This window comes from Neolamprologus multifasciatus, chromosome 17, assembly GCF_963576455.1.
Source record: "Neolamprologus multifasciatus chromosome 17, fNeoMul1.2, whole genome shotgun sequence".
NCBI lineage: Eukaryota > Metazoa > Chordata > Actinopteri > Cichliformes > Cichlidae > Neolamprologus > Neolamprologus multifasciatus.
In genome coordinates this window covers 16,043,904-16,067,390 of record NC_140455.1, presented here as the reverse complement: position 1 = coordinate 16,067,390, position 23,487 = coordinate 16,043,904, and the positions used below count along the sequence as shown (strand labels likewise).

The 23,487-nt window shown below is 40.8% G+C and overlaps 1 protein-coding gene across 8 annotated transcripts in view; it reads left to right on the top strand.

The window, feature by feature from the left end:
• Positions 1-23,487, top strand: part of LOC146499179 (filamin-C-like) — a 65,491-nt gene that overhangs the window by 41,121 nt on the left and 883 nt on the right. For 2 of the 8 annotated variants that reach the window (XM_085139099.1, XM_085139096.1), the window contains 27 exons: positions 932-1,105; positions 2,050-2,212; positions 2,313-2,473; positions 2,585-2,752; positions 2,981-3,104; positions 3,184-3,340; positions 3,489-3,605; positions 5,229-5,418; positions 5,510-5,533; positions 6,672-6,919; positions 7,914-8,006; positions 8,916-9,015; positions 14,161-14,301; positions 14,459-14,587; positions 14,773-14,946; positions 16,547-16,708; positions 17,474-17,677; positions 17,765-17,917; positions 18,191-18,313; positions 18,443-18,700; positions 19,646-19,915; positions 20,248-20,385; positions 21,078-21,193; positions 21,794-21,926; positions 22,315-22,491; positions 22,569-22,787; positions 23,177-23,383. In XM_085139099.1, coding sequence (XP_084995225.1) covers positions 932-1,105; positions 2,050-2,212; positions 2,313-2,473; positions 2,585-2,752; positions 2,981-3,104; positions 3,184-3,340; positions 3,489-3,605; positions 5,229-5,418; positions 5,510-5,533; positions 6,672-6,919; positions 7,914-8,006; positions 8,916-9,015; positions 14,161-14,301; positions 14,459-14,587; positions 14,773-14,946; positions 16,547-16,708; positions 17,474-17,677; positions 17,765-17,917; positions 18,191-18,313; positions 18,443-18,700; positions 19,646-19,915; positions 20,248-20,385; positions 21,078-21,193; positions 21,794-21,926; positions 22,315-22,491; positions 22,569-22,787; positions 23,177-23,383 — 4,323 coding nt within the window. The remainder of the gene's footprint in view (positions 1-931; positions 1,106-2,049; positions 2,213-2,312; positions 2,474-2,584; positions 2,753-2,980; positions 3,105-3,183; positions 3,341-3,488; positions 3,606-5,228; positions 5,419-5,509; positions 5,534-6,671; positions 6,920-7,913; positions 8,007-8,915; positions 9,016-14,160; positions 14,302-14,458; positions 14,588-14,772; positions 14,947-16,546; positions 16,709-17,473; positions 17,678-17,764; positions 17,918-18,190; positions 18,314-18,442; positions 18,701-19,645; positions 19,916-20,247; positions 20,386-21,077; positions 21,194-21,793; positions 21,927-22,314; positions 22,492-22,568; positions 22,788-23,176; positions 23,384-23,487) is intronic. The other 6 variants (XM_085139100.1, XM_085139098.1, XM_085139103.1 and 3 more) reach the window with 4 other exon arrangements.

Sequence of the window (23,487 nt, the reverse complement as noted above, 5' to 3'; positions counted from 1 at the left end):
CAGGACTGTTTCCAGTGTGATCTGGTTTAGGCTCAGCTCTCTGTGGTTGGTTCATTGGCCTCCTGGACGCCACCAGACTCCATTATCACAATTAATAAACTCCCAACAGCACATTTAGTTTGTATGTTGTTCTTTTTTTTAATTATTACGTTTTTCTTTCCGTATTTCGATTGCAGTCTTTATTAAAATGAGATTAAAGTAAAACCAATAAAAGAGCACTGAAGTCATAAAGTCTTATGATGAGAACAAATGGGAGAAGTTGCTGAATGCTCACGTTACTAATTTAATCAATAAACAAAGAGCAAAGAAGAAATGAGTGCTTGTTGCATTACTCTGATGGATTTATCCTGAAACAACCTTTGGTCCTGATCTAAGTCATGCTGTGAAAGTTAAAATATGAGGCTGGAAAGTGATAGAACGTCATACCTCTAACAGAGCCACGGCATCCAAAATGAACTTGTTGTTCTATTCAATCAGACCTGAAAGCAGCGACTGAGAAAGAGTTTGCTGAGCTCAGAGACTTTTATCCAATCAGACTTCACTGGAGTCGCCCCAGCTGGAAATGACAGAAAATGCAGCACTAGAAGCTAAAGTCCATCTTTTGTAATAACGATGATCTGTGTTAATGATACACGTTTTCTATCATGTTTTTTTTTTTAATTTATGTGACTGGAACCAAAAACATATAAATTAAGTGATTAATATGGCTGATTGTTTTTAGACTGAACATGAATTCTGTAGCACTTTAAATAATCTGTTCAGTATGACTGTATTCAGTGAAATATTTCAAATATTTTACTGTCTTTGGATATGATTATAAGTGATGAGTCGTTCTCTGCATCTTGATAAAAATGGGATGTTATATTTCATGGAGACATTGACTAACATTCTTCTCTACTTTTTTGTCTTCGTGCTGCTTTGGTCTCTGCAGGCGTCCTGAGGGAAGTAACCACTCATTTCATCGTGGACGCTCGAGCTCACTACAAGAGCGGTGGCAGCCATGTCAAAACCTCGATCTCAAATCCATCAGGCACCAACACAGACGCCTACGTCACCGACAAGGGAGATGGGACATACAAAGTCGAGTACACACCGTACGAGGACGGTAAGCCTGAGACCTTCCTCCTGGCGCTGTGTGTTGTTTGTGAGCCTGGCTGCAGATCATCAGCAGAGACAGAGGACGGGCAGGACGACCGTTTGCTGCTGGTTTGTGGGTGTTTTTCCACTGCAACACCTCCTAATTGTGAAATAAAATTCCATTTGGCTTTCATAAGGCTTGTTTTCCCTCGCCAGCCATGAAGGACTGTTGGCTGAACTGCGGTCAGTCTGTGTACGGAGGGGTCAGCAGCAATCAACATCCAGGGCATAATTACCATTCCAGAGCAAATATATCTGATTTAATATTTAAGTGCCTAAAGCTCAGACAAATATCTGCTGCTCAAAGCTTAACCCTGCATGTGCTACTGTTATAGTCAGTTATGGTAATGTACTGAACATCAGTTACAATGATTGGATTCTGGTCCTTTAACCTCTCAGTGAGGAGCGGGTTTGGACCAAGGGTATTTATAGATGCAGTCTGTCGGCGCTCAGCAGATGGTTTTCCACTGATAATGAAGTGTGACGTGTTAGAGTCCATTGCATTGTGGGAAAGAAATACTCAGTCAGACTGGAATTTTAATGGAAGGTGATTCTTTGTCTGGTTTACTCCCACTCTGCCTGAGAGGTTGCTGGTTAAAAACTGAACCATTGGTTAAAAAATGAGTGACCATTAAATGTTTGGGTTCATTTGAAACAACACACTCAACAGCTGAAGACGGATAAATAAATAAATGTGTAAAAAGCATTTAATTTGTATTTCTTCATATACAAATTTAAGAGAACAAACAAATTACAGAGCAATGAGGAGGTTACTCAGTGAAAAAACTATATCAACTTATTGTAGATACTGACATCTATACACCAGATCACTGCAGAATGGTTTCACCCACATTATCTTGACTCAATCCATTAAAATACTCACTTTTATAACTGGACTCTTGTTTGCTGAAGGTTTACATCTGATTGAAGTTCTTTTGGATGACGTCTCGGTGCCAAAGAGTCCGTTCAGGGTGTCCGTGAGCGAGGGTTGTGATCCCAGTCGAGTCCGAGCCTACGGTCCAGGTTTGGAGGAAGGACTGGTGAACAAACCAAACCGATTCACTGTTGAGACCAGGTATCGTCACTCTGTTTTTAAATCCAGAATAGATTTTGTAGCATCCATAGATCTCTGTTTAAACATCCTAAACTTCCTTTTTGTTTTATGCGTGCCTCAGAGGTGCTGGCACTGGGGGACTTGGCCTGGCCATTGAGGGTCCATCAGAGGCAAAAATGTCATGTAAGGACAACAAAGATGGCAGCTGCAGTGTGGAGTATATCCCCTTCACACCTGGAGAATATGATGTCAATATCACCTTTGGAGGCTTACCGATCCCAGGTGAAGGTCACTTAACCCTGTAGGGTGTGGTTTGGATATAACTGACTCTGCGCTTTTCTAAGGTAAAGATATCTGCAATCAAGAGCATCTATTCCATCACTTGTCTTTCAGGGAGTCCATTCCGGGTCCCAGTGCGAGAGCTGGTCGATCCCAGTATGGTGAGGTGTTCAGGTCCTGGCCTTGGAAGTGGAGTCCGGGCTCATGTTCCTCAGACTTTTACTGTAGACAGCAGCAAGGCAGGGGTGGCTCCCCTGTCAGTTCAGCTATATGGACCAACAGGTAAGATTACAAAGACTTATTAACCTCATAACATTGCCCAGGCCATTGGTAACCAAAAAAGCTGTACCTGCCTTACCTTATACCCGTGGGACTTCCAGTCAGACCAACTCATTATCAAGCTCGAGTTAAATCTTTCTTTAGTAGTATTGTCATGAAACTCTCCCATTAACTTTAATCAGCTGATATCACCTCATTGTGGCCTTGCCCTGTGCTCTGGTTTGTCTTCAGGTGTAGCTGAGCCACTCAACATCACAGATAATGGTGATGGCACTCACACGGTCAACTATACTCCTGCCAACGATGGCCCGTATACGGTGTGCGTAAAGTATGCCGACCAGGAAGTGCCCCGGAGGTTGGTATTGAAGAGAAGCGTGTACAAGAAAGTTCTGGTCTTTCAGGTTCAGATTTAACCTTTCTAACTGTCTCTTCAGTCCTTTTAAAATCAAGACGTTACCGGCTCATGATGCTAGCAAAGTTCGAGCCAGCGGTCCCGGTCTGAATGCATCTGGGGTTCCAGCCAGCTTGCCAGTGGAGTTTACCATTGATGCCAGAGATGCTGGAGAAGGACTGCTCACCGTCCAGATTCTGGTGAGTCTCCTGTCCTGAAATCATCAATGTGCTGCCCGGTCAGTGTTTGGCAGGGAGGTGTCTGTCGTGTCTTGTTGCTCTTCTGTGACCTGTTTCTGACTCACCCCGATTCAAACGCAGACCGGCGGGCTTGTTGCTGTCACTGCAGGGTCCAGACGGCTACAGTCGCGAGGCTTCATTGTTTGTGGAAGACTGGGGCAGGAGGGTGTGGGAGACTCACATAGTAAAGAAAACCATCCCCTTCAGTATTCTTAGGAGAGGCTCTGTAAGCCCTGCACTCTCTCCCTTCACCTCCCTCCCCCTTTACCTGTCTCATGTCCACCCCCAACCCACCTGTTCTCCCCCGCTGACTGCCTCCTCATTGTGTAGCCTTTGGCTGTTTTCACCGCTCTTATATTCTGCATAAGATCTAAAGTGTGAATATTCCCTGTGTAGATCCTGTGACGCTAATAACATCCATGAAACTGATTATTAGTTTCATGGATGTTATTAAAAACTGAGACTCAAAGAAAGAATAGCTGCACATGGTTAAGCTCTTATAATTAACTCCTTAATATGGAATCTTATCTGTTAGTTACACTTAAATGGAAATCTTATAATGGAAGAACTGTAAGGATAAAATAAGAGAGAGAACCAATTTCAGCCCTTTCCCTTAGCAGTTCACATCTGACCTGGCAGATGGTAGGATGTTAGGTAAATGCTCTTAGTTAAAGCCTTTTAAACTAAGCTCGTAGTTTCCTGTGTTAGAGTCCAAGTACTTGAAATATCGCTTTGAATGTTCATCAAATCAACAACAGATTCAAAACGATTATCTGCTGGAACGTTAGAAGCAAATTTTCATTGGCAGCACTTTGCTTGGCTTCCACCCCTCTGTGGTCTGCACGTGCACTGACTCCATTCAGTTTGTTTAACGAGTTAACAGACATATTTGATTTTGAGTTGTTAACTAACCAGAGTTTTTGGTAAACCTGCTTCCATTCAATGATCCATCCATCTACTTGTCTGACCTGTCATTGCTGCAGTGAATAGTTAGATCCTGTGAGAACACTTGTGGACGTGACAAGCCCACTGCTCTCAAACCATCAGCGGCCATCAGGTCTACGATAGTGTTCATAATGCTGTAGCTGTTAATCTTTCTGATACACACTTTAGTTTTTCACATGGATATAAGCTGTAGATGCCGGCTTTCACACACCAGGGGGCGCTGCTGCGCCTGTTTTTACATTCAACTGCTCATCGCTGACACAGTGAAAAGTTTTAGATCCAGAAGTCTGAATTTCATGTTGATTATTTGATCTCTAACATATTTGTTTATCCAGAAAATCTATTTTGTCCTCTTCTTCTGTGCAAGATACAGAAACCGGGTATTACCATTACTGCAATGAGAAGTATATTCTGTGCAGTTCCAGAGCCCTACAGAAGGACCTGCAGCATGCTACTGGTGTGAATGTCTCCAACCAAACAATCCATTGATTGCATTTATGTATCACAAAGATTCCTAAAAATCATCAAAAGAAGTTGGAAATTATCATTGGACACCAAAACAGTTTCTGTATCAGGTTGTAAAGATGTTTATTTCTAATGTAAGGTTTTAACTGATGCACTGCTGGAGCCTCTGCTGGACATCAGAGGAACTGCAGGTTTGGAGCTCAGTGTCGCTTCCACCCAGCAGTTCAGTTTGTTTGTGTCCACACATGAAGAAATGAGCCTCAGTCTGGTGACCAAGAAGATCTCTGATCTCCCTAAAATAAAATTAATTTGACTTCATATTACTTTTCCCTTTTCTTACTATCGATGGCAGATGGTAGGAGACCAGTGATGGGCAGTGGGACCTATTTATGTTTTCTGTACCCCAAACATGACTAACCTCTTGTCTGTACGCTTCCAGGATCCAGAGGGAAAACCCAAGAAGGCGACCATTCGAGACAACAGAGACGGGACGTACACAGTGTCCTACGTGCCGGACATGGCGGGCCGCTACACCATCACCATCAAATACGGAGGAGATGAGATCCCGTACTCACCTTACCGGATCCACGCCCTGCCCACCGGAGACGCCAGCAAGTGTCTGGTCACAGGTTAGGCTCCACCCATCAGCACTGAAACTTAAACTTAAACATTATCATTGGAAGCTTAGCAGCATCACTGATTGTAGTTGTTTTCCTACAGTGTCGATTGGAGGACACGGACTCGGTGAGTGGCCTCAACTTTCTTAGACTCACTGAACGCCAACAGATAAACAGCATTTCAGTTTTGCATAAAAAAGCAGCTGCTTATCTAACCAACCAGCAACTTGAACGGTGGATATTTAAAATGGACACTGATTCATTGAGTTTAATGTTTTCTCAAAATTTGGTTCTGCATTGTGACTGGAATCCAGCTCTTTTTTTTCCTTTTTTTTTTTTTTGGGGGGGGGGGGGGGGGGGGGGTTAGTTTGCTTAAAAAGGTATAAAGATACCATTCCTAGTAGTAAAGGTCACCTCAGAAGTTATTATTATTATTAATAATAAGAATATAAACTTAGCTGGAAGCTGTTATATATGGAAGGAACTGAATAAAATAAGAAGCTAAATATGCTGTGGTTTCTGTTCTCAGAGGCCAGAAGATGGGCTGGGAGTTTCTCTGAGCTTTCAGAATCAGTGATGGGAAATGTCATTCGCTAAGCAATGGCTAAAATAAATCCCAGTACGCGCTGGGAACTGGACATCTGTCAGTGCAGCTTGAAGCTACTTAAAGATGTTTTGGTGTGTAGGGTGGAGAATTAAAAATGCTTGGAGGTCACTGGATAAACTCTGCGGCCTCCAGATGAGACCGAAACTATCTGTGGCATTTCTGCACTCATTTCCTGTCATCTATATTTGACACATGTGTAACTACCCACAATTACTGTCACTGTATTTGTCTAGTCAGTCTGTCTGGAAAACAGAAGGAAATCCATTTATTATAAGTATGTTTTGCACTTTAAACCCACCCAAACAAAATCAAACACACTCAGTGCAAACTGAAATAAATGACAAGAACTTTAATTTATTGTTTTATTTAAGGGTTTCTATTGTGCAATAAACACATTGTAAATAAACACAATAGAGATTAACAACCCGCTCTAACAGCTCATTGAGCAGCACTCACTCTGAGGCTGGGTACACCACAGTTATCAGAACCTTTTTCTTATAATCAGTGATCACGATCACTCTTAAAGCTTCCCCTAAACAACTCAGCATCATTCTAAACATTTAACCTCTCTGGTATTAGTGTCTGCTTTCTTTCATTAACATTAATCACTTCAGAAATCACTGCTTTGACTCTGTTGGTTCCACAAACGTCTTGTCAGGTTCAGGAATTGGACCAACCATCCAGATCGGAGAGGAAACAGTCATCACCGTGGATGCAAAGGCTGCAGGGAAAGGTAAAGTCACCTGTAAGGTGTCAACGCCGGACGGAGCAGAGCTGGATGTGGACGTAGTGGAGAACGCAGATGGGACGTTCGATATTTATTACACGGCTCCAGAGCCAGGGAAGTACGTCATCACCATCCGCTTCGGAGGGGAACACATTCCCAACAGCCCCTTCCATGTCGTGGTGAGTCACCACCCTGAAAACACCATGATTTGGGCTTAGCTGATTTCAGTTTGGGACTGAGTTGGGGTCAAGTGGTTAGGTTAGCTTTGTTTTGCTTTGATTTTCTGGCCTGTTATTGTTGGTTTTATGGGGATGGATTTGGGATAGTTTAGGTTGAGGTTTAGTTTAGGTTGGGTTAGGATTTTTATTTTTTTTTCTTGGTTCAGAGTGGTTTTGTTTGGGATTTGTTGGCTTTGGTCTGGTTTTTGTTTAGAGTTACATAGTTAGGTTTGAACTGGTTTGGGGCAGTTTGGTGTTTGTTGGGGTTGGTTTTGGAATAGTTTAAGTTGGTGTTTTTGGATTGGGTTTTGTTTGGTTTGAAGGTCAGTCCTTCCAAGTCTTCTTCATGTAAATACCAAAGTAGTTTTACGCCTCCAACTACCCATCTGAATCTATCAGATTTGGAGCCACTGGAGATCGATTAGCTAATGGCTCATTTATTTAACACTCTGTATAACTGCATGTCTTTCACAACTGATCTTGGGATTTTTTTTTCATGAATATTAGTTGTCACTATGAAAAAACAAGTATTTAAATTATTTAGTTGACCCCCAAACAAAACAAACTCCTTGAATAAAACTGTGAAACTGTGAATTCTTCACAGCATTGACACGATGGAGAAATCTCCAGTTTAAGGAAAATAAATGTATTATTATTTATTATTTTGTTCATCTTTTTGTCTTTTTTTATTTTTGTGGCTGTTTTTGTATTTTTTTGTATCTTATGTATGTATTTGTTTTATGTCTCCTTTTTGATTTGATTTTAAGTTGCAGTCTATTTTATCCTTAATTTTTCTTTGACTATTTGTTTTATTTTTGTTTATTTGTTGTATTGTTCCATATTTTAATTATGTTTCAGATTTATTTCCTGAAACTGTGGAAAATTGCTGCGCTTTTCGGTGTGTTTGTTTCTGGTTTGCTTGTGTTTGTAATGGCTGCACCTTGTTCCTCGTCAGGCAAGTGATACCATCCCAATAATAGAGGAACCATGTGACAAGCTTCAGTTACAGCAGCCCTACTCTCCCTATGCGGCCTTCTCCCCTCAATGGGTATCAGCATTACCTCCACACCTGCTGTTTATCTGCCGCTGCGTCTCCTCTTCATAAAAACCGTCATCTGTTCCTCGCTTTGCCCTCCATCACTGCAGCGTTTCCTGTCCCACAGTCAATACCGACCCACATTCACTTATTGATTGATCTCTGGCTCAGCATGAGGCTGCATGTTTAATCTGCATGATCATCATCTCCTGCTGGGAGGGCAGCTGGGGGCTACTCTTATTAACACTACCCTCTGATTTTTTACCCTCTGACTGGCTGATATCAGAGACAATTCAGCGTGTCAACTTTTCTTCAACATCTGGAGAGCAGCTGATCCAGATGTTCTGACAATGTGATGATTTTAGAGAAATAGTTTCAAGACAGATTTGATCTGTTTTGTATTATTTCAGAGAATTGTCTTTTTTTTTAATTATAATTTATTTTATTTTTATACTTTTATAATTTTTTCATATTATTTTTTAGTATGACATTGTTTTAATTTTTAAATTTTGTTTTATTGCTTTATTCTATTTTTCATTAAATGTATTTAATTATAATTTTTTGGTAATTTTATGGTTTCGTTATAGTTTTCAGAGCTGTTGTCTCTATTTCATTTTGCTTCTTTATATACAAAATGCTTAGATGGGTTAATATTTCTTATATTAACCTATATAATATTATTTTCTTATTATCTCCGAGACTGTGCAGCAGTCATTTGTTCCAGTTCAGTTCTGATCGTTAGAAGCTCCCTTCCTTTCCCCGCTCTTAAACCAGTGTTACCTAAACTGGACCAGTCAGATGTCCCTGTCAGCCTCTCTGCAGCCCTGCTGTGCTTCCTCTGCCTCTCCCCTCTCTCTGGATGAAATCCCAGAGTTCCTAGTATGATGCCACTAACGCCCCTCCCCTCTTGCTCTGGTTCAGGCTACCGATGATCCCATCAGCCCTGTGGATGGGCTGGAGCCGATGCTGCGTCCCTTCAGTCTGGTCATTCCCTTTACGGTGCAGAAAGGAGAGATCACAGGTAGGGCGTCTTTATTTCTAATGGTAGTGTTTATGCAGTTCGTGTTAATTTTGTTTTGTTTTGTTTTGTGGGCATTTTAGCCATTATTGGACAGAGACAGTGTAGACCAGGGGTCAGCAACCTTTAACACCCAAAGAGCCATTAGGATGCGATTTCCACGCAAAAGAAAACACTGGGAGCCGCAAATACTTTTTGACATCTAAAATGAAGATAACACTGTATATATTGTTTTTTACCTTTATGCTTTGTGTGAACAACTAAGGTCTATTGCTTGTGAGAAAATTACATTTTATTTATGTAATTAACATATTTTGAACTCTTAAAGAAATATACCAAAAGGAAAGACGCTGAACTAAAATGATCCATGTAGCAAACAAAAACAAAAACATTGTGAGCCGCCACCCTTATATCGCCTTTGGGCTTTTGGAGCCTTGACCTGACTTTAACAAAATAATTGGGGGAAAAAAGCACTATGCTGCTAAAAAAAAAAAAAAAAAAAAAAAAAGGAAAAGAAAAATAGATATTTACAAAATTCTGCCTAAATATGTATTTTACCTGGTTAATGTGTGTGGCGGGGCGTGGTCTGCAGCGCCGCTGCGGGGGAGACGGACGCACCTGAGCATCATGCCTCGCTGCCTTAACGTCTGTGCTATCTATGCTGTTGTGTTGGTGTGTGTCGGGCTGTGAGCTGAAAAGCTTCAGCCGGCTGTTTTCTACCACTGATTTTCTTTCCAATCCGATACCAAGTAATATTCAGGGTGGTATCGACGATACTGATCCGATACCGATACTTTGTACAAAAACCTATTTTATTTATTGTATCTCAAATTATAGCATCATAATGATTACAGGACATCAGATTATTTGTTCTTATCACTTAATAATGCAGAGTTCATCATATAGAAATAAAAAAAAAACTGAAGTTGTGCACTATTTCAACACCTTGCCTGCCTGCAACACTAAAGGACTCCGTGAGAGACGTCTGTCTCGCCCTAGCAGCATCTGTCCCTGTCCTCCTCTTCAGTTCGCCTCAACATACGCTCGTCATATTCTGTGATATGATTTACTCTGAGGTGTTTGACAAGGTTAGTGATGTTGCCACAACCATACATGCCAACCCTCCCGATTTTTCCGGGAGAATACCGAATTTCAGTGCCCCTCCCGAAAATCTCTCGGAGCCATCATTCTCCCGAATTTTTTCCCGATTTTCCACCCGGACAACAAAATTGAAAAACCATATCGCAGAATTCATAGCGGGCCCAGCCAATTCCAGTTTCCAACAATGGCGGCAGCTGCTTAGTTTTAATATTACTCTTATTTCTCTTTCTGGGTCTCAAAAAACTTTTAACATATTTTCAGGTGACAGTGTAGCTGTGTAAACTTCAAATATCTGAGCCGATCCAAACATCGTTTTCAAACCCCCGCGGTCTTTCGCTGCTCGGGTTAAACATGATATATAAGTCACTTTGATAACTTTAAAATGTTATTGTTTGGCTTTTTCAGTGTTTTATTTGTTCGTGACTAAATCGGTTTGGCTGAGATTAAAGTTGTTAGATTGGATTAAATTAAATATAACTTTATTAATCCCTCGGGAGGGTTCCTCCCGGGTTTTCATACAGCTAAATAAACGTCAGACGGTAAATAATTAAACAGAAGAGTTTACGTCAGCGCCCGGTTATATATTTGATAGCGAGGAGCAGACGGCAGTTTCACTCCACCGAGGGAGTTCGTGGTGTACTACCCGGCTTTCTTTAGACCGGGTCCTCAGGTGGAAGCAGCCTCTGAATTTGGACACTGTTGTAAAGGCTCACCTTTCAGCACATTCACTTCACCAGATGCACCTTGTTTCTTGTCCTCACCTTTGATTGGGGGTGGTGCTTGGCCTTAATTGCACTCACCTGTCACTCGTTATATAAGGACTGCACTCACCTACCCCTCACTCTTTCTTCACTCCCACACGGGGCAGCAGCTGAGGTGAGTTTCTCTTTGAGTCTCCTGAGTTCATGTATCATTTTGAGTTACTTAAATCATACTTTGTCCTTTTTAGAGATACCAGTCCATGTGTGTCTTTCCGTTACCCGTTATCCAATAAAAAGACAAAACCTGCAAGTGATTGATGACTGCTTATTCTCATTCTAATCGGATGAGCCCATGATGATGACTACTTAAACCCTGAAACTTCCCTGAAAACACACACCCCCGCTGTTTCCGGGCCGGCCAATAATAACGGTGACATTTAATGTATTTTATCCGATAAATAAACCCTGTAAAATGTATTTAACCCCCCAGCAGCCCTTTGAATATCTCCCTAGTATGGCCACAACACCTCACTCTTGGAGCGCTTTTTAGCCACATGCATCGCAAACCACGTCTCAGCTGTTTGTGGAGGTAAAATACGGCCGCACAATTACGCTCAGCCATTGTTGTGAGTGCGCACGCCAAGGGGCTGCAAGACATTTATACAGCCGTATTTCGCACATGACTATGAAAGGCGGAAGAGGAAGTAGTTCCTCTGAATGTAGACAATCCGAATGTTATAGTTTGTTTACACTGTGTTCCTGTTAATGATAAACTACAAATTTACTCTAAATTACTAAAATATCGATATTTTAATGTGAGAATCGATTCTAGAACATAAATGACTGGTATCGGAGGAATCTATATTTCAGGATCGATCCGCACATCACTAGTAGGAAGTCACTTTCTTTTTTCTTATCTCTTTTATTAGGACAGCTGTTGAACACAACAGGGGGATGCTGGGATGCAGATAGCATTAGGTATTTAGGGGTGGAAATACATCGTGACTTAACCAAAATGTTCAGTGCCAACAATGCCCCTCTAAACGAATCTATAAAATCAGATATACAAAGATGGAACACTATTCCATTTCTGGACCTACACTCTAGGATTGTATCAATCAGATTAAATATTCTTCCCCGACTGCTGTATTTGTTTCAGTCTCTACCGATTGCCATACCACAAAAACAGTTTGCGGCATGGGATAGAACATTGTCAAAATATATCTGGAATAGGGAAAAAGCTAGAGTTAAATATAAAACGCTCCAATTAAAGAAAGAAAAGGGAGGTCGTGGGCTTCCCTGTCTACGAGAATATTATTGTGCAGCTCAGTTAAGACCACTGATTTGTCTCTGTTGTCCAGATTACACTGCCGGATGGAAAGATGTTGAAGGAACAATAGTAAAAGAAATACCAGTTTCAGCTTTAATGTCGGACATAAAATTGCAGAATAAAATACATATAGCAGATAAACCTATACTACAAATAATGATATCTGCTTGGAAAGAAGTAATAAAAATTGGTGGTTTGGAAAATGCCTCTAAGGTTTTAAGATCGTGTGCATATGATTCAGATTTTACTCCAAATCAATATGATAATAGATTCAAAAACTGGATTCCAAAAGGTTTAACTAATTATTATTCATTTGTCCATAAGGGTGCATTTCAAAGCTTTGAATCTTTAAGGAGTAAACATGACTTGGGATCAGATGGGGGGTTTTTTTTGGGTTTTTTTTTTTTTAGATATCTACAGATCAGAAACTATTTTAATCAAAACTTAAAAGTGAACCTAAACGAATTACAATTTGTAGAAACATTCTTATTACTAACCAAATCTGAAGCGCAAAGTAAAATTATTTCTAAATTATATAACAGCATCAGGCGGTGTAAAAACAACAGCACTCTGTATATTAAAGCAAAGTGGGAAAAGGAGGGTAATTTGTCAATTACAGAGAAGTGTTGGGCTCATGCATGCAAGATGCAGTGGGCTACCACTGGGTCTAATGTTTGCCGTGAATTTTGCTGGAAAAGCATTAGATTTTTCATTACCCCTGCTCAACAAAGATATCGAGGACTTGGTGATAAATGTTGGAGATGTGGGGGAGACGGAGCTAACCATTTCCACATCTTTTGGGACTGTAAAGTTATTCGCCAGTATTGGTCTCTAATCCATGATCATTTACAAAATGTTTTTTCATTTGTTTTTCCTTCAACTTTTGAGACCATATTTTTGTGCAATGTACCAGTGGATAAACTGAATTCCAACGACAGAAGACTCCTGTATATCCTTCTGGCCGCAAGTAAAAAGCCTCTTACGAGAAGATGGCTTAAGCCTGAACCACCAACGATAGAAGACTGGATACATTCTGTACAAGAGATCTATACGATGGAAAAAGTGTCATTTTCTCTTAAACTTCAGAGGGATACCTTCTACAGAATATGGTCTAAATGGACAGACTATGTTAAGCATATGAGGTGTGATTTTGTATATGATGTTACAACCCTGAGTACTACGTAAACCTACCTGCCCTGCTGCCTCCTAACCCTAGTTTGTTTTCTTTTCTCCTTTTTCTGTCTTCTTTATTTTTCAATTATAAGTTAAAATGTGACAGCAAAGAAAGTGTAAAAAGGAAGTCACTTTCATCTTTACGCAGAACTGTAAGCTGTCGTCTGTGAGGCATGAGTGGTGTTTATTTTTAACATAGTTCGCGGTGGAGAATAGCTGTTGACATAATGTGGATCCGAAGATCCATAATTGGCCTACCTGTGGTTGAAAGTCTCGATTAAATGCACGGCGTTTCAGCGGGCATGCTGGCTTCCGCGAGTGTGACGCTTATTTTGAGCGATGAAAAAATAATAGAATATAATTTTATATTTCAATATCACAATACTCTTCCAATTTAGGACTACAAGTTAAAAAGAACATAAATAAAATACACATCAGCTAAATATTAAACAAAACAAATTTATTTTCCCCAACCACGCGGAGCCGCACTATAAGGACTAAAGAGCCGCAGGTTGCCGACCCCTGGTGTAGACAGACAGAAAAGCGGGTCAGACTTGACTCTGCTCTCTTCTGTGTTGCCATGCCGCACATGGTTGCCTGCTCATGCTCAGTTGGCACCCCAGTAAATGCGGTTTCTTATCTTTGACATATCATTTCTAACCAGATGACTTTGCATCAAAGGATGCACTTGAAGCATTACTAGAGGCTGATAACTTGCATAGTATTCTAATCTAATTTAAAAACTCTAATGAATTTTAACCTTTTGGTTATTGTGATTAGAATGGTTTCAGTCTAAACATGAAATTAGTCAGAATAACTGAACTTGTGTGTTTTATCCTCCAGGTGAAGTCCGCATGCCTTCTGGTCGAATGGCCCAACCTCACATCACCGACAACAAGGACGGGACAGTTACTGTGAAGTACTCGCCAACTGAACGAGGCCTCCATGAGATGGACATCAAATACGATGGCAACCACATCCCAGGTGATCCCTCCTCAGTGAATATGTGTTCTGTTTCTGAGGCTCACATTCTTTCGTCTTCAGCAGTGTTATCAGCAAACAGACTGACTTTCAACCTTTAATGTGAAAATCATTAAACATCACATTAACACACAGGTTCTCTGTGTGCTCTCTGTTACAGGAAGTCCACTCCAGTTCTATGTTGATGCTATTAACAGTGGTCATGTGACAGCATACGGTCCCGGCCTGAGCCACGGCACCATGAACAGACCAGCCACTTTCACTATAGTTACAGAAGATGCTGGAGAAGGTAGCCCTCATATGTACACTAGTAGATATAAGAGCTGTTTAAAGCCTGAGCCCAGTTCTTCTCGGGCACAGACTGTTTATGACTGTATCTTTTATCTGAAATATGAAATGTGTATTTAATCAGAAGAAGACACCATGTGAAACTGAAGATAAGAAAGGCAGTAAGTGTTCCCACTCTTTCTACAGGAGGTTTGTCTCTGGCAGTTGAAGGTCCATCCAAAGCAGAGATCAGCTGTAAAGACAACAAGGACGGGACATGCACAGTGTCCTACCTGCCCACCGCACCTGGAGACTACAACATCATCGTCAAGTTTGATGACAAACACATCCCTGGCAGCCCCTTCACTGCCAAGATTACTGGTAAAAAATTCTCTCATCGGGAGAGTCGGGCTTTTATCCACACAGCTCAGTTTTAAGCAACACTTTTTAAATTATTGTTCATCAAAAAGCAGCTGCAGCACCTATGACATTGTACATTTTTCAGATGATTTTAACAAAAGATGTAATTTGAATTTAATGTGTAATTTTTCAGAACTACCTCCAAAAATGTAGGAAAACTTCTTTTAGGAAAACTAACATGCGTAGCTTGAATATCTTCACAATCAATACCTTTCAGTACCTTCAAAACACATTATGATTATGAAGCACGTGCAGAAAAAGATACTTGGTGTACTTGGTCACATGTGGATTGCCTTTAGTTGATTTCTAACTCTGTACGCAGACAACACTCTGCTCTATCTTCCTGTGGGACACCAAATATACAAAACCCTTTCCAATCAAAGCAGATATAAATGATCAGATTTTTCTTCAGCTAAATTCAGAAAATAAATTATCCAACATTTTTATTTTCAGCATTCATCATTTACTCCTGTAAAAGGTTTCACTTTAACTCTAACAGCTTTAAAGTGTTCTGGAAAGTTTCTTTGTTTTGTCAAACCATGACGTGGCATGTGTTCTTCTTTTGGTTGTCTAACTTCTTGTAATCATCCTTCCTTGTCATTATAATATTTCCTAATTACATTTAACCTCCTGACCTTCACTGGCAGACACCTGGAGAAATACAGGGGAAGACACGCAGACGAACCATTAACTAACCGAGGGAAACACAATGTCATTTAATTGTTCCTCCAAGTCTTGGCCATCAAGGAACAGAAAAAGTATCTATATATGAATTATATCTATATTTACACATAGATTATTCCTGTCTTTCTTCTTTTTGTGTGGTACATATATGCAAGTGCTGAGGCAAAGTGGGGGTAATGATGAATATCACGAATCAGTAGAGTGCTGAGCATGGGGTAGGGATTAATCAGCATGTACATACTTTTCCTGCTCCATTTTGGACTTGATGATTAAGTGGTTTATTTCATGTCACTGAGATTTTCTTTATTGTATTTTTTTGTGTACATATGTGTGTATACAGGTATCGGTGTATATGTGTATGTTTGTATATGGTTTTTTGTTTTATGTCAGACATAAAAGCTCATCATCCTCATAATCAAAAGATTCAAAACATTCAAAGATTTTCTGCTTAAGTGGTCCAAACTCTGGCATCGAGCTGTGAATGTTGATTTAGTCTGCATTTGGAGAGCACATTCCCCTGCCGAGACACCCTTACCTTTTAAATTTCCCGAGCTCCTTCTCATCATGCTCCACCTTTCAGTGTAGTTTTTTTTTTTTTTTTTTTTTTTTTTTTTTTTTTTTTAAATTAGTCAGTTGTTCAGTAAGCAGCACCTGTTAGCCACGATACGTCCATCACATGCCCAATCATTAGCTTTATTTCTGTTTTCAAATTGATGCCAGTTTAGTTTATGTCATTGCACGTTGTTTCGTTTGTGTCGGTGCGGGCTTGTTTGTGGGTGCTCTAACCTGCATGAAAAGCTGCAGTATGAGTAAAGTTTGGCTGATTGAACTAAGCTGGTTTTCACTATTACTTTGTCTTCTCACATTTGATCTCCAGGTGACGACTCTATGAGAACATCCCAGCTTAACGTTGGCACAGCAACAGATGTTTCCTTGAAGATTATGGAGACAGACCTGAGCAGCCTGACCGCGACGATCAGAGCTCCGTCAGGAAACGAGGAGCCCTGCCTGCTGAAGAGGCTGCCCAACAGACATATCGGTCCGTTTCTATTCTTCACTGCTTCTCAGTCACCCTTTGGCAAAACGTGGACCAAAACCAAACAACAAAGAATCTTTATTATTATCCAGATTTCATCAAATATTTGGTTTTCTAAATATTACATTCTTCAAATTATTACCCAGTCAACAAAGCCAGCTGTCCATCACTAATTGATCGGTGATAAAATTACCTTATTGTCCCTAAATAATAATAATAATGTCTTTATTAGGACTTGAAAGGGAAAACCTTCAGGTCCTGAAGGTCTGAAGCAGGCCAGATCTGAGACTTTGGTTCATGTTTTTGGAGGTGACACAGGTGTGGGGATCAGAATATCGCCACAGTCAGCAAACACTCAGTTTTTACATCTTTCTGGGTTGAATACTAGCTTAGTGTTGGCATGCTGTGTGTGCAGATGTTAGCAAAGAGGTGAATTTGTGCATATGATGCAGTTGTGTCTATCCTGGATGCAGTTTGCACTTTACCATCGCGTTCTTGTCCTTTTGTGCAATAAAAAATTAAGTCCACATCCACACTGGAAACTGCCCAACTATTTTCTTCCTCTGACACACAAACTGAAATCAGCAGATTGTAGCGTGCAAAAAACGATAAGCGGGACAGGTAGGCAGATGATTCAAAGGAACTGAACTACTCAGATCTCAATTCCCATTCCTACACGGGCATGTGATTTTTCTACAGTAAAAAAAAAAAATTTGCACAGCTGTACAAGAGACTCCATGTTTCTGATAACATGTCTCTTTCCTGCAGGAATATCCTTCACACCAAAGGAAGTTGGTGAACACATGGTCAGTGTGAAGAAGAACGGGAAGCATGTGACCAATAGTCCGTTTAAGATCATGGTGGGTCAGTCAGAGATTGGAGATGCCAGCAAGGTGAAGGTTTACGGTCAGGGGCTGGTGGAGGGACACATGTTCGAGGTGGCAGAGTTCATTGTGGACACAAGGAATGCAGGTGAGGATTCAACCTTCATCCACACCTTCATCTGAGCTGAAGCTCAGGAGTTCAGATTCTAACCCTCGATGTCTGTGTTTGTGGCAGGTTATGGAGGTCTGGGTCTGTCCATTGAGGGTCCCAGTAAGGTGGACATCAACTGTGAGGACGTGGAGGATGGGACGTGTAAGGTCACCTACTGTCCCACAGAATCAGGAAACTACATCATCAACATCAAGTTCGCCGACCAGCATGTGCCAGGTATGAAAAATTATTCCAAGTTTGATTTGAGGCAAATTAGTTTGTAGAAAGAGAACGTACCACTGCAGATGGTATAAAAGATGAATGCAGATGCCTGAAGTAGTTCTTGGTTGAATTACAAGTACAAAACATTTTCCTGTAACTACCATAAAGAATTCAATAGATCATCGGTTCAGATCCGATGATCTAGGCGTTGATCTGATGCTCTGGACAAAGCATGAGGGTCTCAGAGTTTCGGCTTTCAGTTGTGTGTTGTGATGTTTGTGTGAACAGGAAGTCCGTTCACGGTGAAGGTGTTTGGTGAAGGTCGGATGAAAGAGAGCATCACCCGGAAACGTCAGGCACCCTCCATTGCCACCGTGGGCAGCACGTGTGACCTCAACCTCAAAATACCAGGTGAGCTGTGATATCTGCCTCCTCCTCATCCTCCTCCTGTCGGCTCCTGTCCTCCCTGCTTCCTTCTCTTCACCTCCTCGTCTTTGTCCACTATTTCCTCCTCCTTCCTGCTTCTCCTCTGGGTCGCAGGAAACTGGTTTCAGATGGTTTCGGCTCAGGAGCGTTTGACCCGGACGTTCACCCGCAGCAGCCACACCTACACCCGGACCGAGCGGACGGAGATCAGCAAAACCCGAGCTGGAGAGACCAAGAGGGAGGTGCGGGTGGAGGAGAGCACGCAGGTCGGAGGAGATCCCTTTAGAGACGTATTTGGAGATTTTCTAGGGCGAGAGAGTCTTAGTGGCTTCAGCGGGATGCCGACCGGCAGCCGACAGCCACTTCAGAACGGTGTGTGTGTGTGTGTGTGTGTGTTTCCAGTAAGTGAGAGTGGCTGATTTAACAAAGTGTTGTGCTGTAATGGCCTCCCATGCTAACCCTCTAACCTGCTCTGGTTCTTCCAGCTTTCTCACTTCCCTTTGTCTGCATTCTGCTGTCAAAATGTCTGGATTAAGGTAGTATTGTTATTCAGTCTGGCCTGATGTGGGCACTGTGCCTAATCTCAGATACAGCAATAAAGAAATGTGTTGGGTTTAGTTGCAGTAAAAGGAAAGAGCTGCTTACAGGTTCAGCAGTCATATCATTGGTCAGATAAAATAACTTAAAGGCTCCAACAGTACAAATACAGCCCAGAAGTCCAGTTCAGAGAATTCTGGGCTGTTGGAGCCTCTAGTGGACTTTTGAGGAAAAGGTTTTCTTATAGGTTAATGGTTGCTGTTGTTTTTGTTGACTGAGATGTGGAAGAACTGATTTCTGTTCATCTTTAAGACTATTTTAAAGCAGAAAGACAGACAAACATCCATTAAGCATATTAGTAGAAATACACTCTCAAGTAAACATTTTAAACTTGTAAAATTATTAAAAGATTGCAGTTCAAGTATTTATCATCACTATTTCTTATCAAATTCTTCATAAAAATGTATTTTTACTAAATGTTACTATTGAATGAGATGATTTGTTCAAACTGAACTAACAATTAAAAAAAAAAAAAAAAAAAGGACCTGGGATTGATTCCTGAGGAGCTCCACACCTAATTTTAGCTACTAAAAATTACGAAATAAACATGCTATAGACCAAAAACCTACAAAATCTAAATCGGTGACATATTAACCAGTGCATGATGCGAGATTTGTTTTTGTTTTTTGTTTTTTTGGTGCATGCTATGTAAAAACGGACTATGAAACATCTGCTGGATGAATCATCTGATCCTCAGTAACATCCTCCTAATCCTGTCAGGTGAGGCAGCTAACCAGGAGATGACGGCTCAGGTGACGAGTCCTGGAGGAAAGACAGAGGACGCAGAGATCATTAAAGGAGAGGAGAGCACCTACAGCGTCCGCTTCATCCCTCAGGAGATGGGACCTCACACTGTCAATGTCAAATACCGGGGCCAGCACGTCCCTGGGAGCCCCTTCCAGTTCACTGTGGGGCCCCTGGGAGAAGGAGGGGCCCACAAGGTCAGAGCAGGAGGCACTGGACTGGACCGCGGAGTGGCAGGAATCCCAGGTGGGCTGTAGAATTTAAAATGTGTTCCTTATCTCCTCTTCTGTCCTTATGAACCGGTTTCTTTTTGCTTCTTCTGTAAGAACTTTGATTTCATTTGAGTCTTTGGATGAAGAAGCATGCTGCTCCTACATGTCAGCAAGGTTTGGTCACAGGAAACACTAAAACATCAATCTGATGTGTCAAATGAACTCTTAAAACACCCATCCTCCTAATTTTGTTTCACTGACGATATGTCTGCTATTTCAGTTCAATTTTCAAAATTTTCTTTAAAAAAAGGTCCTCTAGTGGCCACCATAGGAACTGCAGCTCTCACAGTTTGTGTTGTTTTGCAGCGGAGTTCAGTATCTGGACCAGAGAGGCTGGTGCTGGAGGTCTCTCTATTGCTGTAGAAGGACCCAGCAAGGCTGAGATAACATTTGAAGACAGGAAAGACGGATCCTGTGGAGTTATTTACGTAGTACAGGAACCTGGTAAGTCTCAAGAGATATTTGGCTTAAGCCTCTGAGATTTATTTCAGCCAATGAAAGAAGCCTAACATATTTCTGTGTGATGTTATCATTTTAATTTTAATACATTTAATACTCTGACAGTTTTAATACACTCTGACAGATTATTGCGCTATTTATTTATTTGTTTTTTGTTTTGTTTTTATTCCTCTGATTAATTGTGTCACTCTTTTCACCATAACAGCAAGACAAATTCCTTATTTGTGTGAAGATTTGACAATAAACATCATTAGGATTCTGTATCTGATGGTAAAGGGTTTGATCTGCATACAAACTTATATTCCACAAGGTTTCTACCTACATAGCAACAAAAGGCACAAGCCTGGAATCACTACTTGAATTTTATCATTCCAAATATTCGCCCAGGACCAGTTTAGTTCAGATCATCCATGTCACAGTATAATTATTGTAATTGTAAAAGTGTAAGCGTGCTCTGCCTCTGGAAGGATATTTAAAAAAAAAAAAAACAGAGATTAAAGTTAGAACTCATGGTAAATGGGCAACTTTTGAAAAACAAACTTGCAGGTTCACAGAAATAAAATTAGAACTTAAACAGTATAAATGTTTTTAAAGTTCTTTGTTATGTCATTTTTTTTTTTTTTTAATCATGGAGAAAGTGCATATCCCTCCAACAATAATATATTTCTTTTGTTCAGGTGATTATGAGGTCTCCATTAAGTTCAATGATGAACATATCCCAGACTCCCCCTTTACCGTCCCCATCGCCTCGCTGTCAGATGACGCTCGCCGCCTCACCATCACCAGCCTGCAGGTGAGGAAAGATCTAAATCTACCAGCTGAGCTTACAGAAATGAAACCCTCTGACAATTATATTTACTGTGAATAGATTTATTTTTAAAGTCTCAATAACTGTGCTGTGTTGAGGATTGTATTTCTGTGTGTATATTTATCTCTGAATATTTAATCGCTGTCCTTTCTTTGTATGCAACACAGTTACTCTTGAGATATAACAAATGTGTGTACAAGTAGGAAAAAACAGTCATATGTTAAATTGTGAAATTAAAAAAAAAAATTATGCTGGTAACATTAACAGAAAAAAGGCTATGGAGGATCTCACAAAAAAGACAGAAATAAAACTAAACTGACAAATTTCTATTTTAAAAATAAAAAAAACTAGTTTTGATTAAACAATTTATAGTTAAACCCAAATCTTTAAAACACAGGCATAAATATAAAAACAGGCACTACAAACTTTATTAATCAGACCGCCAAAGAAATCTTGTAAAAACTCTTAAATGTGTATCTGCAGTACAGAGGAAGCATATTCCATTTATTTAAAATAACCGAGAACTGCTTGTTGAACACTTTTAATCTCCATGGTCCAAAGCACTGAATCCCTTTTCTTTACCAGGAGATGGGTCTGAAGGTGGGTCAGGAGGCCTCCTTTGCAGTGCAGCTCAATGGAGCAAGAGGGCTGATTGATGCCAAGATCCACACGCCATCAGGGGCCACCGAAGAGTGTTACATCACTGAGCTGGACAGCGGTAAGACCCCATTATAGCTGTTGGTGAAGTGATCTTTAGGACTTTTGAGTACAATTTAAAAACCAAACATGGATCCACCACTATTTCCTAACCCAGTCAAAAGTCAAAATTACATTTGGAGTTCCACAAGGTTCAAGTCTGGGCCCACAACCTTTTAGTTTTTCAGGTTCAGATCACTTATTTGCTATAAATACAAGACTGTTATTTACCGCTTAACTATTAATTTTAATTTGTAATTTTTCAGAGTGTTTGGAAGTTTAAATCTTGTATTTAATCTTCATATTAAATACAGGATTATGGAGTCATTCGTATAAGAAACCTTTCTCAAAGTCTGTATTTATGGTGGTTATAGAACTGTTTGTAAATCAATGATTTCCTGTTTCTGCAGATCAGCATGCTATCAGGTTCATCCCAAAGGAGAATGGAGTTCATTCTATAGACGTTCGTTTTAATGGCAGCCATGTCCCCGGCAGTCCCTTCAAGATCCGAGTAGGAGAACCGGGTCAGGTCGGAGATCCAGGAATGGTGTCTGCATTTGGGTCAGGTCTGGAGGGAGGAACCACAGGTATACACGAAAAACAAAGTCTTTAACTTTGAAGTCATTTGATGGAGGGTTTTAATGAGCGTTCTCACTTTATTTAGGCATGGCATCAGAGTTTATTGTCAATACTTGTAACGCCGGCTCAGGAGCACTGTCCGTGACAATTGATGGCCCATCAAAGGTTAAGATGGATTGTCAGGAGTCTCCTGAGGGGTATAAGGTTTCCTACACACCTATGGCTCCTGGAAGCTACCTGATCTCCATCAAGTATGGAGGACCCCAGCACATTGTAGGCAGCCCCTTCAAGGCCAAAGTATCAGGTGGGTCAATGACCATTGACCTTTTACTGAGGTCAGTCCGTGAGTTTTCCTGATACTCACAGGTATAGAGTTTCCTGGGGTTTCCTTGGAAATAAGGATGAAAGTGATTCGGTCTTGTTGTATACACAGTCTGCATGCTGCCTTCAGGCGTAGTGATTCTTGGAAATAAAGCATGATTCATCACTTTCCACTGATTCCTCCAGAGATAAAGAGCACATTCAGTTCTAAATAAAGCTTGTTTGGAACAAATTGTTTTTATGCACTTGTAGGACGCCAAGCTCTACATAGCTGGTGATACTGACTATATGACTCCTTTTCCATGACCATTAAACCTGAAGGGATGTCCACATACTGTTGGAGAAAGCTGACTCTAACTCTTCTTCTTCCAGGACCTCGTCTGTCAGGTGGCCACAGTTTGCATGAGACGTCGTCTGTTCTTGTGGAGACCGTCAGCAAGTCAGTAGCGATGGGCAGCCCTTTTGCCTCTTTGCCTAAATTTTCCTCAGATGCCAGTAAAGTCATCTCCAGAGGCGCCGGCCTTTCAAAGGCCTTCATTGGTCAAAAGAACACCTTCACAGTCGACTGCAGTAAAGCAGGTGACCATTTCGTCCCTCCTGTCTTTCGTGAAAGTCAAATCTGAGATTTTTCTTCACCACTCACGATATTTCCGGGTTTTTTTTGTTTGTTTTTTTTTCCTTGC